This window comes from Cynocephalus volans, chromosome 10 (genome assembly GCF_027409185.1).
Source record: "Cynocephalus volans isolate mCynVol1 chromosome 10, mCynVol1.pri, whole genome shotgun sequence".
NCBI lineage: Eukaryota > Metazoa > Chordata > Mammalia > Dermoptera > Cynocephalidae > Cynocephalus > Cynocephalus volans.
Genome location: NC_084469.1, coordinates 104,573,526 through 104,591,962, shown reverse-complemented (window position 1 = coordinate 104,591,962; position 18,437 = coordinate 104,573,526). Strand labels below are relative to the sequence as shown.

Sequence of the window (18,437 nt, the reverse complement as noted above, 5' to 3'; positions counted from 1 at the left end):
AGGGAGGCTGTTGTAAACTGAGAGAGCGTTTGTTTCCCATCTAAGATTCACAGCTGGGTACTAGCTCCCTGAGTTTCTTTTGCACTGAGTGCTTCTAGTTGAAATGAAGTAAGTTTGCCATGCATGGGCTGTTTTGAGAATTGAATGAGATATTATCTGGAAACCTCTTTTTTAAAAAAATTTTATTTTGTCGATATACAATGTGGTTGATTATTGTGGCCCATTACCGAAACCTCCTTTCCTCCTCCCTCTCCCCCCTCCCACCCAACAATGCCCTTTCTGTATGCTTGTCATGTCAACTTCAAGGAATTGTAATTGTTATGTCTTCTTCTCCCCCCCCCCGGTTTTTTTTTTTTTTCTTTTGTGTGTGTGTGAATTTATTTTTATCTCCCACCAATAAGTGAGAACATGTGGTATTTCTCTTTCTGTGCCTGACTTGTTTCACTTAATATAATTCTCTCAAGGTCCATCCATGTTGTTGCAAATGGCAGTATTTCATTCGTTTTTATAGCTGAGTAGTATTCCATTGTGTAGATATACCACATTTTCCGTATCCACTCATCTGATGATGGACATTTGGGCTGGTTCCAACTCTTGGCTATTGTAAAGAGTGCTGCGATGAACATTGGGGAACAGGTATACCTTCGACTTGATGATTTCCATTCCTCTGGGTATATTCCCAGCAGTGGGATAGCTGGGTCATATGGTAGATCTATCTGCAATTGTTTGAGAACCTCCATACCATTTTCCATAGAGGCTGCACCATTTTGCAGTCCCACCAACAATGTATGAGAGTTCCTTTTTCTCTGCAACCTCGGAAGCATTTATCGTTCAGAGTCTTTTGGATTTTAGCCATCCTAACTGGGGTGAGATGGTATCTCAGTGTAGTTTTGATCTGCATTTATCTGGAAACCTCTTGACATGCAGGTGGTGCGTAAGAAATGGGAGGGGGGGTGACCCAAAAAACAACTTGTCCTGATTCGGCACTCAAATTCGCTATCTGGGAAGAGTAAGACTTCCGTGACTACATGAGGGCCAACAGTGTGGACTATACATGCAGCAGGGGCCACTTTGTTCTGCCCCAACTCTCCCGAGGCTTGCGCAGCGCCGCTGTGAACTTGCGATATTAAAAGGAGGTGGTGAACATTAACAAATTGTCTCTTGCATTCCAAGCTCGCTCTCTATCTGATCCTTATTTAAGGCAGCCCCTCAGTTTGACCAGAAAGCTCCTATTGTTTCCATCCCCCCGAAACCCACAAATCCAGCCCGCGCCCCCCAATCCCACTCTGCCTTGCGCTCAACACCCATCCGGTGAGTCTTCAGAAGCCCTCGCCTTAGAGTCAGAGCCTTAAAGCGCGGCGACTCAGGCGCTTGGCATGACGGTATTTGTAGTTCTGGGGTGGGAGGGCTTAGGAGTGAGACCTTTGCGCATGCGTGTCTCAAGCGGGGTTTGTGCCCAGCGGAGGTGGCTACGGTGGTAGTTCCCGCTCCTGTTTATTTTTATTTTTATTTTTAAAAGATGACCGGTAAGGGGATCTTAACCCTTGACTTGGTGTCAGCACCACGCTACCCAGTGAGCAACCGGCCATCCCTATATGGGATCCGAACCCGTGGCCTTGGTGTTATCAGCACCACACTCTCCCGAGTGAGCCACGGGCCGGCCCCCCGCTCCTGTTTTAAGGAGCGGGAACTACCCCGACTTTCAGAGTGGAATTAGGTGCCAGCCGACTCTTCCTTAGCCTGGGAGGCCCCAAAAACTACTTCTCATAAATGAACGGACCTGGGACCGGCTTTGCCAACGGGATGTGGTCTGAGAAACCTGTCCCCCTCCTCCAGGCACGGGCAAAAATTGGCCTGTGCTGCGGTCTAGGGTCAATTGTCCCTCGGGGCAGGGTTGGGTTCTCTGTTGGGATTACAGCACAAGTTGATTCAGTAAATATTGGTTTAGGGAAGGGCTGAATACAGTGTAATGACGGCCTTGAGCCTTGCGGGGGCCGGAGGGGGGGAGAAACATTTTAAAAGAACTATTTATGGCCGGCCTGCTAATGCTTAACTTTGATTATCTTTAATCGATAAAACTATTCTTAAAACCATTTGACAAGTGGAGAAACGGAGGCTCCAAGTGGCAGGAGGTCGTCCACCTTGCTATTGGCAGGGCCTGGAGGGGAAACCGGGATGCTCTAAAGTCTCCAGCTCCTCCCTTCTCCGCTCTGCTATCAAGAGAAGGAAGAAGGGTGCCCTGTTTTCAGACAGCTCAAGGATCACGAAGATTTCTTCATGACTCTATCCTTACCTAAATTTCCTGGGCTGTTCCACCTCGTTCAGCTTCAGGTAGGGAAAGGGATTAGACCTTCTGCTCTATAGTTTATTTTATCCATTTCATTAAAAAATTTATATCCTTATGGTTTTTTCATCTCCTTGTAATAACTGTAAAACAATATTGGAAAATAAATAACGCAAAATGTGGCGCAGGCTTCTGCAGGAACCCAGCACTTCTCACGCACTCCCTTTGTCCGGCTTCCTTTCCTTTGTTTCTGGGGTATAAAGTCCACCCTGGGCTCAGTCCCTCTGCTCTTTTCTTGCGCGCACGCAGTGTACTCATCCCAAGTATCCTCGGGATGGGGAAAGGCAGGCACAGTTCTGTTCTTACAGGAGTTGGCCGAGGGGTTCCCGGGTCCATCACACACCAAAAGTCCCCACGCGCTACCAAACTCCTGCCTTCACCAAGAGCTGCCTTCAGGCTGGCCAAAGAGACTGAGAAAACGAGATGCTGGGAGGACCGAACGGCCAGAGAGGCCACAACTCTTTCGTCACGTGACCCGCCTCGGCAGAGCCGGGATCTCTCCAGTGCCAGGCCACGTGCGACGCCTGCACCTCCCGATTGGCTTGGCGGGACCAGTTTGAACGGAGTACGGAAGCCACGGCGGCTCATTTACGGCCGCGTTTCTTTATTTCCTCTCTTTGGCTCCCTCCTTCCGCGCCGAGTCTCAGGAGAAGCCGCATCGCGAGGCTCCGCCGCTGCCGCTCCGGGCCCGGTAAGTGGGCCTCACTAAGAGCCTGACTCGCTCGGCTCCTGCTTGTGTCGACTCCTCCTGGCAACGGGCCTGCGCTGCGCGCGGCCTGGGCGTCGGGGCCGCGCCCGACCGGGAAAGGCCGGGAGCCCGGTTGGGCCAGATTCACCAGGCTGAGAGGAAGGACCGGGCGGGGGAGGGGGTACCGAGCCGAGCTTGGGGGGTGCGGCCTCGGAGCCGGGCAAGGTTGGGGAGCTGCGAAAAGCGGGCCACTGGGGCGGCTGGGGCGGACTGGAGGAGATCTGATTGGGGGAAGCGTCTGGGGACTGCTTAGGGCCTGATTGGGGGACGTCGCGAGGATCGGGTGTGTGTGGGGACCAGTTCCGGCGGGGCCTGGTTGGGTCTGATTGGGGGAGGCTGCACTGAAAAGTTGGGGGGAAGCTTGTTGGGCTCTGTTAAGGAGGGGCGTAAGACTTCGGCCTAGAGAGCTTTGCCGGGTCTGAGTGCGAGGCGTCTCTGGGATCCGTTGAAGGGAATGCTCTGGGGGTGTTCGGCCAGGCCTAATTGGGGGAAGCTGCAGGGATTGGGCGAAGGGGGTTTCCGACTCGAGGTTTGGGGGGGGCGGCTTGGCCGACCCTGATTGGGGGAGGCAGCAGAAATCTGTCAGCTAGAGTTAACTGCTGACTTGGGTGGAGGGTGGGAGGTGGGGAAGCTTGGCCAGACCTGATTGGGGAAGGCGACAGAGACCGGTTCAGGGGGCTTCTGTCATGGGTTGGGCGGTCTTAGCTGGCTCATTCGGAGAGGCAACGGAGACCTATCTGGGGACTGCTTCGGGCCTGATTTAAAGGAAATCGTTGGACGGGGTCTGGTTAGGCCAGAAAGGGGGGCGTCTGGCATTCATTGAGCTTGAAGGGCCGGATTGGCGGGGACGGCAGGGACGATCGGAGCACCTTGGGACAGTGCACCCAGAGAAGCTCAGGAACCTGATTTGGGCAGGAGGGGGCTGGGATCTGGAGGAACCAAAGGGCCAGATTTCGGAGAAGGGGAATCTTCGGGGACCGTGCCTGCACCGGGGAGACCACGGGGGCCGGGGCACTATCGCGGTCTGGGGCGGGGCCCCTGGACGTGGAGGCTGCTGGGCCCTCACCCAGCAGCTGCCATGGAGGCGGAAGCCTTAAAGCCCGCAGCGGGGGGCGGCGGCATGGACCGCCCTGGGACGACGGCTCCTCTCTGGGCCCGATGAGGATCCTCCGGGACCCACCGCCGCCCGTGGCCCGCTTCCACATTCCCCCGCCCGCGATCCCAAGCCCACGACTGCGCGGCCGAGGATGGCGCAGCTGGCGGGGACCCCGCATTTGGGCAGGCGTGGATCGGCGGCCTCCGCCTGTCCGCCGAGGGCGCTCCCGTCGTCAGGCGGCTGCTACCACCTCGGGGGCTCAACCACGGTCTCACACAGAGCCCCAGAGACCCAGCGCTGACCCCAGCCCCTATCCCTGCAGCTCGCCTTGCGCTATGGACTGGCAGCCAGACGAGCAGGGCCTGCAGCAGGTCCTGCAGCTGCTCAAAGATTCACAGTCGCCCAACACGGCCACGCAGCGCATCGTGCAGGATGTATCCTTCCTTCCTTCCGGGGCTGGGGGAACCACGCAGATGTCTGCAGCCCTTGAAGGCCAGAGAGGGAGGGGCCAACTCCCTAATCCCCAGACAGTGCGTGGCCTGGACAGACAAGTAAGATTAGGATTCCTGGGTCTCATTCCTGGAGCTTCAGGGGTAGAAAATAAGTGAAAATATCTGTTGTTCATGGAGCACTTATTCCACTAACTATTAAGTAGGTACTGTTACTCTCCCCATTTTACAGATGAGGAAATCAAGGCTTAGACAGGCTAAACAATTTGCCTAAGGTTGCAACTAGTATGCAGTGGAGTTAGGATGGGAAGTCCAGTTCTGTCCTGTCAGAGTTGGGGGAAATGTGGCCCTGAGTGAAAGGACCTTTAGTTGGTACTTGGGTTTTTTAGGCTTTGTGGTTAAAAATTTTTTTTTACAATTGGTTGTTTAAAATGTTTTAAGTTAAAAATTTAAAATATTTAAAACATTAGCAAGTTTCACTTGAAAATCTGATTGCATTTAAAAAAAAAATCTGGCAACATTTAGGACTGCTAGTGAGCACTGCTGAGTGGCAGCTGCCACCTTCAGAGGAACAGGGTTTTCCAACCCTCTTCTGCTCTGACCGGGTCTTCAAGAGTGGTGGGAAGCGTAGGCATTCCACTCAAGTTACTCCCTGTATGAATCTGATGGTCTGGAAATGCTGTGTGTTGTTCTGGGGTTGATGGGTGGGATCCCAGGAGCTGGCAGCCTGGTCCCAGGGGTCGGAGGTGCTCTCAGCTCCATGGCAGTGAGGTAGCCCTGCCTGGGGAAGGCCCCTGTCTCCCAAGTCCCTTAACAGCCTAGCAGAAACTCAAACAACTCAACCAGTTTCCTGACTTCAACAACTACCTGATCTTTGTCCTGACCAGACTCAAGTCAGAAGGTATGCCCTCTGCCCTTCCAGTGGGCTGGACCCTGCTTTCTCCCCCGTGGTCCCCTGAACCTCAACTCTTTCCCCCCAGATGAGCCAACTCGCTCTCTCAGTGGCCTCATTCTCAAGAACAATGTGAAGGCACATTACCAGAGCTTCCCGCCGCCCGTGGCTGATTTTATCAAACAGGAGTGTCTCAACAATATTGGCGACGCCTCCTCGCTCATCCGAGCCACCATCGGTAAGAGGGGCAGAGAGGGTCACCTCTGAGGACACACGGAGCCCTCATTCTTGGCCAAGAAGCTTCTGAGCATGTTAAGGGTATTGCTTCACTGAGTGTTTCAGCACCCTTGGTAGTACCATTATTATTGCCATTTGACAGACGAGGAAACAGAGGCACTGAGACATTAAGGGACTTGCCTGGTAAGAAGCAGGGGTCATAAGTGACCCAGGCAGGGCCGGTCCACATTCTGGAACCACTCGCTCCTGAAACTGTCATTCTTGCTTCTGAGGCAATCACTCAGCATCCAGAATTTTCTGTTAGGTCCCTGGCTGAGTGTTTGGGATATAGCAGTTAAAATATGCAGGCTCCCTGCTCTTGTGTGCAACTTTCAGAGCCCAGAGACAATCGTTAGCTAATTCTCACTGATACTGATATAGGCACACCGGCCGCCAAAAAAAACCAGATAATGATTTAGGCGCAACATGAATTAGGTTTGTGGTGAAGCCTTCTCAACTCCCAGAAGTGTGCTTGAGGAAGTTGCAGAAAGATGCTTTAAAAGTTCCTTTTTCTTTTTTGGCGGCTGTCCTATATGGGGATCCGAACTCTTGACCTTGGTGTTATAACACCACACTGTAACCAACTGAGCTAACTGGCCAGCCTAAAAGTTGCTTTTAATAGGAAATTGTATAGAACTATTGAAATGAAAAGACAGATTTGCTTGCCTTAAAGGGAAGGTACTCCTAAAAATAAATGCAATAAGGACAGAAAAATAGGATTAAATTTGACGTAGATACTGGGGCCTCCTGGAAGTGCTGATGTTGTGCCTTGCTGCCTCTATTAAAAGGGATTCTTAGCCCCAACACTTCCCCTCCGAGGTCAGCAGGAGGATCTAGACCTACTGAGCTCATTCTAGGTGCCAGACTCTGCTCTAAGTACTTGGGTTAAGTTGTTGAAGACTCCCATTGAGGACCGAGAGCACTGAGGTACAGAGAGGTTAGGTGATGTAGACAATGTCACACAGCCAGGTAGGGGTCTGGAACTGCTGGGCTGGCACCAGCACCCATCTCAGGGAACACCTTTCTCAATACTCATGATTCTGGGTCATCATAGTGTTGGCAGTGGCAGCTTCTGTCCCGGGGAAACACTGCCACCTTGTGGCGTTAAATGCCATTTCTACACTGAGAGCACTCGTGTTCAGCTCTGCTGCCAGACTGCTCCACTGCCTCATGGCCAGATGCCTGCTGCAGGTTGCACTTGTATTTCTTGGAGGCAGTACAAGACCTCCTCGTGGCCACAAGGCCTTGCATGATGTGCCCCTGCTACCTCCCTGTCCACCCCCCTCACAATTTCTCTGCTCAGCCCTCTTTACTCCTTGCCCATCTGTGAGCACACCAGACCTGTCCTACCCTAGGGCCTTTGCACTTGCTGATCCCTTTGCCTGGAAGGCTGTTTCCCCAGGTACCTGGATGCCTCCTCTCAGCTCCTTCAGGTCTTTGCTCAGATGTCAAGATGTCACTTCGATGAGGCCTGTTCTGGCTACCCAACTTAAAATTGCTACCCTCACCCTCCGCCCTGTCTAGCCATCTTTTCTGCTTTATTTCCCTCCTTAGCCCTTGGCATATAGCCTCCCAGTTCTTTTGCTGATTTCACTTTGCCTCGTGGCCTCCCTCTGGCTCCCAAGGGCAGGGGTTTTGTTGTGTTCCGTGCTGTATCCCAGGGTCTGCAACAGAGCTGGTGCACAGTAAGGCTCAGAGGATGTTTGCTGAGCACCCACCTCGAAGGGGGCTGTGGGGCTCAAGTGGAGAGTGGAGGGAAAGGCAGCGCAGTGAACACCCGGTGGGGAGGCCCAGGTGCCCATCCTGAGGCAGCGTCCTTTCCTGGCTGCCCCAGGCATTCTGATCACCACCATCGCTTCCAAGGGCGAACTGCAGATGTGGCCCGAGCTGCTGCCTCAGCTGTGCAACCTGCTCAACTCGGAGGATTACAACACTTGTGAGGTAGGCAGCAAGCTGGGGTCCCACTGAGCAGGTAGGTGCTGGGGCTGGGGCCGTGCTGGGGACCCACCTGTCTCTCTGCACCTGTCCACTCAGGGAGCCTTTGGGGCCCTGCAGAAGATCTGCGAAGACTCGTCTGAGCTTCTGGACAGTGATGCCCTCAACAGGCCCCTCAACATCATGATCCCCAAGTTTCTGCAATTCTTCAAGCACTGCAGCCCCAAGATCCGGTGGGTGTGGCTCCCCTGGGGTCTCCGGGGGTGCCTGGAGTGGGTGTGTGGGTGGGCAGAGTTGGGGTGACACATAATGTCTCTCCCTGCCAGGTCCCATGCCATAGCCTGTGTGAACCAGTTCATCATGGACCGGGCCCAGGCACTGATGGACAATATTGACACCTTCATCGAGGTGGGCTGCCGGGCCAGAGGTGGGCAGGGGGAGGGCCGAGGGCCCTACAGCATCTCACCCCACCATTCCCCGCAGCACCTGTTTGCCCTGGCCGTGGACGATGACCCCGAGGTGCGGAAGAATGTATGCCGCGCCCTGGTGATGCTTCTGGAAGTGCGGATTGACAGGCTCATCCCCCACATGCACAGCATTATCCAGGTGTGCATGACCGAGCTGGACTGGGTGGACAGGTGCAGGCAGGTGGGTGGACCATGGGGGGGGTCAGGGAGCACACCCAGCCAGGCTGAACCTTAGCCTCTCCTCCCTGCTCCAGTACATGTTGCAGAGGACCCAGGACCATGATGAGAATGTGGCCCTTGAGGCCTGCGAGTTCTGGCTGACGCTGGCTGAGCAGCCCATCTGCAAGGAAGTCCTGGCCTCCCATCTGGTCCAGTGAGTTCCACTCCTGCCCCCTGTCCCACCCCAGCCTCAACCCGTTGCTGTGCCTCTTCCTTCTTTCTGGTCACCCCCTGTGCTTATCTCAGTCCACATCCTCTGTGTCAGTTCCCTTTCAATCCTGAGTACACTTACCTTGCAGGTGATTTTGCAAGAGTGTAGCTCTAATGACTTAAAAATTAAGTAATCGTGGGGCCGGCCCGTGGCTCACTCGGGAGAGTGCGGTGCTGATAACACCAAGGCCCCGGGTTCGGATCCCATATACGGATGGCCGGTTCGCTCACTGGCTGAGCGTGGTGCTCACAGCACCAAGTCAAGGGTTAAGATCCCCTTACCGGTCATCTTTTAAAAAAAAAAAAAAAAAAAAAAAATTAAGTAATCGATAGAATATCATAATCAACAATTATCAATAATCAGCAAAGGCATCAGGCAGGGCAGGATCCGGGTGCTGAAAGGTTGTGAAAGGCAGCTGTCCACCCTCACATCTGCTTCCTCTGTGTTGGCTTTGTTCTCAGGCACAACCTTCCTTCGTGTTAGTGCCGTGGCCCACTGCATCCTTCCAGTTTAGGAATCTCAGAGTAAAGAAATTTCTTGACCAGTATTTCCAACAAAAGTCCTAGAGCTGACCCTGTTCAGCCAACTTGGATCACTTGCTTGTCCCTGAATCACTATTGATAACAAGCAGGGGGTGGGTCTGGGGCTGGGTGGATGGCCCCTGGGGGTGATGAGCGACCCTTGCTGAGCAGTTTCCAACTCCAAGGTGTGTGAGCTCCAGCGGAGAGGGCCGGCTGCCCTGACTGTTAGCTTCCCCAGCCTGGTGTGTCTCTGCCCTGTATGTGTACTAGGAACCAGGCACTGTTCCAAGGTTCTTAGTGTATTCAGGGGTCTGGAATTCCTTGAGTGGCCAGATAGGAATCAAGAGCCTCCCTGTGGAGCCAGGAGTGGTGTAGCTCTGTCCTAATCACGGTGGCTGAGACTAGCTTGGGTTAGTTCCCCAACAGGAAGGAAATGAATGGATGCAGGACAAGCCATATCAGCATGCTTGGCACAGTCTGCCCCTTGGCTGCTTGGTGGCCCTGCCTGCGCCTCTGCTTCCCTCTTGTCCTAGGCTGCGCCTCTCCTCTGCCGGGTTCCCTGCATTCCGATGAACAGCCTCTCTCCTGACAGGTTGATCCCCATTCTGGTAAATGGGATGAAATACTCGGAAATTGACATCATCCTGCTCAAGGTCAGGCAGGGCTGACTGCTGGGCACAGGTGGGCCAGGGCAGTGGTGGTGGGGCTGGGGTCCTGGTGGTGCTTAGTGGTCTGCCCAACCTGACCCCCAGGGGGACGTGGAGGAGGACGAAGCAGTCCCTGACAGCGAGCAGGACATCAAGCCGCGCTTCCACAAGTCGCGCACAGTGACGCTGCCCCATGAGGCCGAGAGGCCCGATGGCTCCGAGGACACAGAGGACGATGATGACGACGATGCTTTGTCCGACTGGAATCTGAGTGTGTGTCTGGCCTGGAGGTGGGGGTGGAAGCCCTGGGCTTGCTATGGCGGAGCAGATCATGAAGATTCTAATCATGATCTCTGATCCCTGGGGGAGCGTGGTTGAGAAGGCCCAGACGCCTGCCCTATGGGCTTCCCTGAGCCTGCCCCGCAATGTGTCCTAGGGAAGTGCTCAGCAGCTGCACTGGACGTCCTCGCCAACGTCTTCCGGGAGGAACTGCTGCCCCACCTACTTCCCCTGCTCAAGGGCCTCCTCTTCCACCCCGAGTGGGTGGTCAAGGAGTCAGGCATCCTGGTGCTGGGTGCCATTGCTGAGGGTGAGTGCCCAGGCGGGTGTCCACCTGGCCTATCTGCACCTGACCTCTGACCCCTGTGCTGGCCTGAGACTGGGCAGTGGTGGGTGAATGGAGGCATATTCACCCCCCTCCAAACAGCTCTGCCATCTCAATCCTCCCCTTGGCCCATGGGCCTGACAGGAATCCCCGAAACCCCAAAACGCAAGCCCTCTCCTGCATTCTCATGGGTAGGGAATTCTGTGATGCTCTAAGCATAGTTACAGCAACAACAATAATGACAGGCACTTCTCTGTGCTGGCCCCGCAGCAGGGCAGCCCAGTCCTCACCACCATCTAAGGAGGTGGGTGCTGGGTCCCGGTCTTAGAGCTGGGGTAACAGAGGTACAGAGAGATTTACATCACTTCCCTGAAGTCACCCAGGTGTGTCTGGGCCTCAAAACTGCTCCAGGCTGCAAGGCTAAATAACCTGCCAGAATCAGAAGTGCCCAGCGGTTGCTGTTTCCTGCAGTTGGCCTGGTTTTCAGTCTCCTTTTGTCCCAATGAGACATAAAGATTGAATTACGGAAGGCCTTTGTGAGTCTGTTATGGTTGTCATATGTGAGCACCTCAGCATCCTAAAAATTTCAGACACAGCAGTAAGAATCCTCAACCTGGACAGCTTTTAAAATTTGTCTAAGGGAAGGTTTTTGTGTATAGTATATGATTAATGTATCTTATGTTGATAGGGCATGTAATAATGCAGTGCCTATGCATATATTAATTAATAGATTATATTAGGCTTATTACATATTGATGGCAAAAGGTCTAGAAGAGTTGATCCCAAACTGGTAAAAATAGATCTTGTGTCTTGGATTATTGGGGGATGCTATTTGTGTTCTTTATAATTAAAAGAGAGGTGTTCATGATTAAAAAGTAAAGGGAAAAAGAAAAATCAGATATCAGAGAAGGGTTTCAAATGAAAAGCACTTTCCATCTACCTGTGGCCCTGCTGCCCAATAAAGCCTGACTCACTATGCAGCCCGGCAGATTGTGAATCATGAGGAGATTATGAATTACCAAGTGACCAAATAATGACAGGACCCTGTTATGAGGTGTGTCTACTCTGTTTCCCCTCTTGCCCCTGCCTTTCACTGGCTCTGTGCAATGACTCTGGGCCAGTTATTTAACCTCCTCTGAGCCTCAGTTTCCCCATCTGTCAGGTGGGGCTGAACTGTTCCCTCCAGAAGTGTGGGTGGGGCTGGGCCCAGCTGGGCTCAGCTTGTCCCTGGGCTGCAGCTGACCTGCCCGCTCCTGTCTCCCGGTGGCTGCAGGCTGCATGCAGGGCATGGTGCCCTACCTACCTGAGCTGATCCCGCACCTCATCCAGTGCCTGTCAGACAAGAAGGCCCTGGTGCGGTCCATTGCCTGCTGGACGCTGAGCCGCTACGCCCACTGGGTGGTCAGCCAGCCGCCCGACATGCATCTCAAGCCTTTGATGACAGAGCTGCTCAAACGCATCCTGGATGGCAACAAGAGGGTGCAGGAGGCAGCCTGCAGGTGACCCTTGACCCCTGACTCCGCAGCTCCCCTACCCTAGCCACCCTCCGGGAAGTGATGACACCCATGACCGCTGATGTTGCACTGATTTTTCTCGTATTCGTACTGGCTGATCCCGAGTGTGCCCTCCCCGACTGCCCGAGGCCCAGGGCCCTCTGCTGTGACCACTGAGCCCCCCACCCTGCCCTCCCTCCCGCCAGTGCCTTTGCTACCCTGGAGGAGGAGGCCTGCACAGAGCTGGTGCCCTACCTCAGCTACATCCTGGACACCCTTGTCTTTGCCTTCGGCAAGTACCAGCACAAGAACCTGCTCATCCTCTACGACGCCATCGGCACCCTGGCCGACTCTGTGGGCCACCACCTCAACCAGCCGGTGAGACCCCAGAACGCCTCCCTCCTCGTCCCTGGGGCCCTCAGCATCCGGTGACCTGGCGGCAACATCGTGTTGCATGCCAGGGGCGTGGCTGTGACCTGGACAGGCAGACAGATAAGACCTGGCTCCCACCCTTGCCCTCCTCCCAGTCTAGCAGGGGAGAGACAGTTATGAGACAGTTATAATTGCTGTGCTAGGGGAGCTCAGGGGCCTGCAGGAACCAGGAGGTGCTGCGCCAGGCTCCTAGGGGCAGGGTGGTGATGGGGACAGGTGAGAAGAACAAAAAAGACCTCGAGGTCTGACTGGAGGGTGAGCCCTGTGGGCCCTCTGAGCCATGGCAAGGAGCCCGGACCTTATCACTGGGACCTCTGAGTCCCAGGCCACCCCCATCTAGGGAGCCCCAACTTCCCACTGCCCCTCCAGGAGTACATCCAGAAGCTGATGCCCCCACTGATCCAGAAGTGGAATGAGCTCAAGGATGAGGACAAGGATCTCTTCCCCCTGCTGGAGGTGAGTGACCTTGGGCCCTCTCCCATGCCTCACCTCTCCCCACCCTACGCAAGTTCACCTCTCCTGTCCTCCCCACTGCTAGTGCCTGTCATCAGTGGCCACCGCCCTACAGAGCGGCTTCCTGCCCTACTGCGAACCCGTCTACCAGCGCTGTGTCACCCTGGTGCAGAAGACACTGGCCCAGGCCATGGTGAGCACCCCCTGGCCTGCCCGCCTGTCCCTCTGCTGCTGTGGGAGCCCAGGCCCACTCCCCTCACTTGCCTCCTTGCCCCCATCTCTGCCCAGATGTACACCCAGCACCCCGAGCAGTATGAGGCTCCCGACAAGGACTTCATGATCGTGGCACTGGACCTGCTCAGCGGCCTGGCCGAGGGCCTGGGGGTCCACGTGGAGCAGCTCGTGGCCCGCAGCAACATCATGACACTGCTTTTCCAGTGCATGCAGGTAGGTGGGTGCTCCTTGCAGGCTGCACTCAAAAACCTGAAAGCACAAGACCTGCTCCCCTCTGTAGTAGTGCCAAGTCCCTGGCGTGGAGCACTGCCATCCTGTTTACAGATGTGGGCCTATGGCTAGAGTGGTTAAGGAATGGCCCTGAGCCTCAGTGCCCAGGGTCAGGAAATACACCAGGAACTGCACCCCCTCAGCTACCCTGGTTGAGAGAGGGGAGCCCTGCCACGCTGACCCCTCTCTGACCCACAGGACTCAATGCCCGAGGTCCGGCAGAGCTCCTTCGCCCTCCTGGGAGACCTCACCAAAGCCTGCTTCATACACGTCAAGCCCTGTATCGGTATGACACTCATCTTGTCTTTGACCCATGACCCCAGCCCCGGCCTCACATGATGGAGAACTGCCTGGGTAGGACTGTGACCGAGCTGGGATGTATTTGTACTGGCTGATGGGGCCTGCCTGGCCAGGTCCTGGAGCTCACCCTGCTGGCCCGCCTGCTCAGCACCCTGCTTTCTCCCCACCAGCCGAGTTCATGCCCATCCTGGGCACCAACCTGAATCCTGAGTTCATCTCTGTCTGCAACAATGCCACCTGGGCCATCGGTGAGATCTGCATGCAGATGGGTGAGTGCCTGGCAAGTGGGATGGCCATTCCTCTCCCCATTGGCCTGTTCCTGGCCTGGGGGTGGGAGCCAGTTTTAACTTACAGGTGCCCTCAAGGGAAGCCTCCGAGTGGCCATGGAAAGAGGTTTCTCCAATCACAGAGGCAGGGCAGGGTGATTGTCCTGATTGGACCGTTTGCCACTTCCCCAACCCCCATGCAGTTGGCTGAAAAGCCACTGGGATAGGTTGGGTGACTTTGGCTTCTTTTCCTGGGGTGAGGCTGGGTGGTGTGGTGTCATCATGGTGCCCAGTGGTGACTCCAGGGACGCCTCTGCTGTTTAGAGGAGGCTGGGATTGGGGGATAGGAGGTCTGTCGCTGACTGGCCATAGATTCTGGGCAGGGGATCAGCAGGTTTTTTGTTCATTCACTGATTGTGCTTGGCCAGCTTCTGGATGGAACGGGAGTCAGCGAGTGAGGTGGGGCTGTGCCCCTAACGGGCCTACTATGGGTGGAGAGGGCTGTGCAGGGCTCTGATGTGCTGGTCCCCCAGGGGCAGAGATGCAGCCATACGTGCAGATGGTCCTCAACAACCTGGTGGAGATCATTAACCGACCCAACACGCCCAAGACGCTGCTGGAAAACACAGGTGGGCACCAGGCCTGGGCTGGGAGGGGAGTCAATGAGAGGCCTCAGGAAAGAACCAGGGAGTGTATCTGGAAGGACCTAGAAGGGGGTTCTGGGAGGAACCCCAAGTGGGAGACCTAGGAAGAGACCCAGGTGGGGCAGGGAGCAGAGCCTGGCTGGGCCCACCTCCGGAGCCCAGGTTGGTTGCAGGAGCCATTCCCTTGGGGCCCATGGGGCGGGGCTCAGTGCCTCATTCCAGAGGCCCTGCCATGTACTGTCCCGGGGCCGCTCGGGGTTGCAGGTCGCCTGACGAGTCCCTCTGCCATTCCAGCCATCACCATCGGCCGCCTGGGCTACGTGTGCCCACAGGAGGTGGCACCCATGCTGCAGCAGTTCATTCGGCCTTGGTGTGTACTTGCCTGTGGGGCTTGCCATGGGGGGGGCAGGATAGGCCCGACCCTTTCCTGTGCCCCCCTCCCCAGCCCTACCTGCCTTCTGACCCCCCTGTCCCACCCCAGTCACCTTTGATATATGTCCCAGACCAAGCTGCCCACCCCCTGCTGCCCCACCCCCCTTACATGCACCTCCTGCCCCAGCCCTGCCCAACCCCTGGCCTGCTGTTCATCTTCCCACAGGTGCACATCCCTCAGGAACATCAGGGACAATGAGGAGAAGGACTCAGCCTTCCGGGGCATCTGCATGATGATTGGCGTCAACCCTGGGGGCGTCGTGCAGGTTGGGGCAGCTGGGCTCTAAGGGAGGCGCTGGGGCTGGGCTCGGGCGGCCCCTCATATAGGATCCATCACGTTTCAGGACTTTATTTTCTTCTGTGACGCTGTAGCCTCCTGGGTGAGCCCGAAGGATGACCTTCGGGACATGTTTTATAAGGTGAGGCTTCCACTGGGCTCTGATCTAGACCCCGGAGGGGGCGGGATGGAGACCCTGGTGCAGGAAGGGATGTTTCTCTTGCTCTGCTCTTGCCCGCCCTTCACCCCCTCCCTTACCCCAGATTCTCCATGGCTTCAAAGACCAAGTGGGAGAGGAGAACTGGCAGCAGTTCTCTGAGCAGTTCCCACCGCTGCTCAAGGAGAGGCTGGCGGCCTTCTACGGGGTCTAGGCGAACAGAGAGACCACCAGGTGAGGGGGCCACGGGTTGCGGGCCAGTGCTGTCTCGGGTGCCAAAGGCCAGTGGGCACTGACCCTCCTCCTCCACCTGCAGGTTTCTGTCTGCATCGTCGTCGGAGGGATTGCTGGGGAGCGCGCTGCGTCCAGAAGTCGCTGTGCCCTGGTCGAGGGGGGTTAGGGAGGAGTGAGTGGGACCCAAATCCAGATGCCTTCCCTGTCCGTCCATCCGTCCACCTGCCCTGCCAGCCCTGTCTGGCCAGTGGGCGGGCAGGTGGGTGGCGCCTCCATGCTCATCCTACAAACTGGGAGGGGGGTGGGACTTCTTGGTGGGTAAGGGCCCCTGGGCTCTAATGGGGTCATCTCAGGCAGCTCACTTGGGCCAGCCACGTGGGAGGGAGGTATCAACACGGCCGACCAAATCCGGCTTCAGATGAGGCAAGGGAAAAGCAGGCGGGGAGGGGGGGGTCCTTGTAGACGCGTCCACTCCCATGTGCACACACGTGGCCACACGCATGTGCGGGCGCTGCAGCCGGCAAGGCTGGGCCAGCCGCCCCACCATTTCCCCGACTGCATGGAGACAGTAGAATTAGTGAACCCCTGAGTTAGCCTGTAAGGCCTTCCGTGTAACCTGCATCTAGAGTTTAAGAAGCTTCTGCTGTTTTGCCAGAACTGGCGGTGATTGGGGAGGGCTGGGTGGGTTGGGGGCCTCAGCCGAGACCCCAGGGCGGGGGGAGGAGGACAGCCACCTTGGGGTTGCCCTGTCAGCACGCACATGCTTTGGACCTGCTCCACACACTTCCTGCCAGCTTAGTGGCAGCCTCAGCCAGTGTGTCCCCGTCCTTGTCCCATCCTAGCCACTAGGGTGGGGACTGCTGGAGTGGCTGGGGCTGGCCAGAGCCTGCCTGCCCCCTCTCCCCTGTGCTCCAGCAGCTTTTCAAGATGCTGGGCGGGGACCTTTTTCCTGAAGAGATCTGGGGGCAGCCAGAGCTGCTGGCGTCTACCCCCGGTAAGCAGCTTCAAGGGCAGCTCGTCCCTCTGTGTTTCTGAGAGCCCCCTTCTCAAGGTCCAGGCCCAAATTTTAACTCGAGGGCCATAGGAGGGGCATTTAATTGATGATGACAGAATACAAATGCTCACGCTTTGCCAGCAAGAAGGAAACCCGAGGGCTTGGAGGAGGCAAAAGGTGGTGCACTCCCTTCCCTCCACTATGTCGCCCTGAGACTTTGTGCTCATCACGTGCCCCGTGGGCCCAGAGACCCCACCAGACTAGGGCAGCTAGAGAGCCCTCTGGGATGGCTTGGGGGTGTGGTCACGGTGGGAGTGGCTCCCGTAGAGAGGAGTGGGTGTACTTACTTCCCAGTTGGCTGGGAAACCGGGCCCTGAAGCCCCCTGAACTATTATTTTCCTTTTTTTCCTTCCCTGCTTTTGACTTCTTTGGGGGCCCCTGTGTTTTGGGATTTGACTGGAGTCCTGCATGCTGGGGTTTGCTCCATCCATCCCTCCGAGGCCCTAGACCCTGCCCCCATCCTAGCCCTGTGTCTTCTCTCATACAGGGTCAGGCCCTGCCTCTATTCCAAGGGGCACCTAGTGCACATTCCATAACTCAGCTGGTTTCTCCCCCACCATGAAACCTGAGCAGGTCTCTGGAAACCATTTGTTTAAAAAAAAAAAAAAAAAAAAAAAGTTTTTTTAATACCATTACATTTTCTGGTAATTCCAGTTATGTGGAGCATCCTCTGCTGGGTCTTGGGGTGTGTGGATGGATTGGCTGATGGGATTGGTAGCCCCCTCTCCACCCAAGTTGGGAGGCTCCAAACACCTGCAGGGAAGGGGAGCCTGGTTCTTCTTTTCTTTCTTTTTTTAAATAAGAAAGCTATTTAATTTTTTAATTTATTTTTGGTTGGTTTTTGCACAACGAAGTTTCAGCTTCTCAACCTTCTTCCTTGCCCAGGGCTGTGGACCCAGACTGGCCTTGATCCGCAGTCCCTCTTTCCCTGTTTCCTGAGTCCCTCCTGTTCACCCTCTTCCCCTGCGGGCTCCCGGATTTGTCCATTTGTTACTGTGCTGTGCTGGGGATTGGCGCCGAGGTGGCGTGAGATTCCACTTGTGTAGAACTTTGTTGAGTAAAGATCAGTTTCTTGTGAAACACTTCGTGTCTGGCTTCCTGTCCTTGTCCAAAATCTTTGGCTTTGGTGGTGGAGATGTGGGGAGGGGCCTGGGATGCTTTAGAAGTGAGGATGCACAGGGGCCAGCCCATGGCTCACTCGAGAGAGTGTGGTGCTGATAACACCAAGTCAAGGGTTAAGATCTCCTTACCGGTCATCTTTTATAAAAAAAATGAGGATGCACAGGAAATAACTGAGGGAGCAGGGAAGTAAAAACCGGGCACATTGCTTGGCAACTTAAGTCTCAGTTTTCTTCCCTGTAAAATGGGAAAGTGAATGTAAAAGAAGGAAGACTCCATGTGTAACGTACATGAAATGTGCAATGTGTTCTCTGAAACATAAGTACGGTTCATTAAAGGGGAGCCATTGGTGTTATAGCCCAGGTTCAAGATTACCCCTGTGCCATACACTAAACTGAGTGGCAAGGAGCAAGGCCTTGCAGCACTATTATCTTCGGATGATTTCACAACTCTGCATCACTCGGCAGGTTAGAAGTTCGTAGAAGGCTCATCCCAGCATCAGGGCTGTGGGAGACATTTAAACATGAGCAAGTTACTGTGGTAAATGAAAAATACCTCCAGCTCTGGGGGAACACAATCTTAAGAATAAAATCTTGTTGCAACCTCAGTATGGCCCAAAGATCACCGGTTATCAACCTGAAGAAACTAAAACATGCTGACACA

The 18,437-nt window shown here is 55.3% G+C and overlaps 1 protein-coding gene and 2 non-coding genes across 6 annotated transcripts; all 3 read left to right on the top strand.

The window, feature by feature from the left end:
• Positions 1 to 2,958: 2,958 nt before the first annotated feature.
• Positions 2,959 to 17,709, top strand: TNPO2 (transportin 2). 4 transcript variants are annotated; one of them, XM_063110451.1, is made up of 25 exons: positions 2,959 to 3,035; positions 4,511 to 4,622; positions 5,463 to 5,538; positions 5,618 to 5,767; positions 7,640 to 7,746; positions 7,840 to 7,973; positions 8,067 to 8,148; positions 8,224 to 8,346; positions 8,462 to 8,580; positions 9,751 to 9,811; positions 9,911 to 10,076; positions 10,242 to 10,394; positions 11,683 to 11,908; positions 12,109 to 12,280; positions 12,704 to 12,790; positions 12,873 to 12,980; positions 13,076 to 13,234; positions 13,490 to 13,577; positions 13,762 to 13,860; positions 14,391 to 14,486; positions 14,796 to 14,871; positions 15,100 to 15,199; positions 15,278 to 15,352; positions 15,474 to 15,575; positions 15,684 to 17,709. In XM_063110451.1, exons 2-25 carry the CDS (start codon positions 4,524 to 4,526, stop codon positions 15,765 to 15,767), a joined length of 2,742 nt encoding a protein of 913 aa, XP_062966521.1. In that variant the 5' UTR covers positions 2,959 to 3,035; positions 4,511 to 4,523; the 3' UTR covers positions 15,768 to 17,709. The 4 variants fall into 4 exon arrangements, 3 of the variants coding, with proteins under 3 accessions (XP_062966521.1, XP_062966520.1, XP_062966519.1); XM_063110450.1 differs by having other exon boundaries at positions 14,766 to 14,871; positions 15,474 to 15,601; XR_010024601.1 differs by lacking the exon at positions 2,959 to 3,035 and having other exon boundaries at positions 4,495 to 4,622; positions 15,474 to 15,601; positions 15,684 to 16,595; positions 17,541 to 17,709.
• LOC134389865 (small nucleolar RNA SNORD41) lies at positions 11,957 to 12,026 on the top strand. Its single transcript, XR_010024821.1, has one exon. It is a non-coding gene; the product is annotated as a small nucleolar RNA SNORD41 (small nucleolar RNA).
• Positions 13,619 to 13,693, top strand: LOC134389882 (small nucleolar RNA ZL2). Its single transcript, XR_010024835.1, has one exon. It is a non-coding gene; the product is annotated as a small nucleolar RNA ZL2 (small nucleolar RNA).
• Positions 17,710 to 18,437: the final 728 nt, after the last annotated feature.

Excerpts from the sequence above, each read along its gene's own strand:
- TNPO2 (XM_063110451.1), top strand. The coding sequence starts at position 4,524 with ATGGACTGGCAGCCAGACGAGCAGGGCCTGCAGCAGGTCCTGCAGCTG. Across the intron at positions 9,812-9,910 it reads TTGACATCATCCTGCTCAAG|GGGGACGTGGAGGAGGACGA; the intron begins GTCAGGCAGGGC and ends CCTGACCCCCAG. Across the intron at positions 10,077-10,241 it reads TTTGTCCGACTGGAATCTGA|GGAAGTGCTCAGCAGCTGCA; the intron begins GTGTGTGTCTGG and ends AATGTGTCCTAG.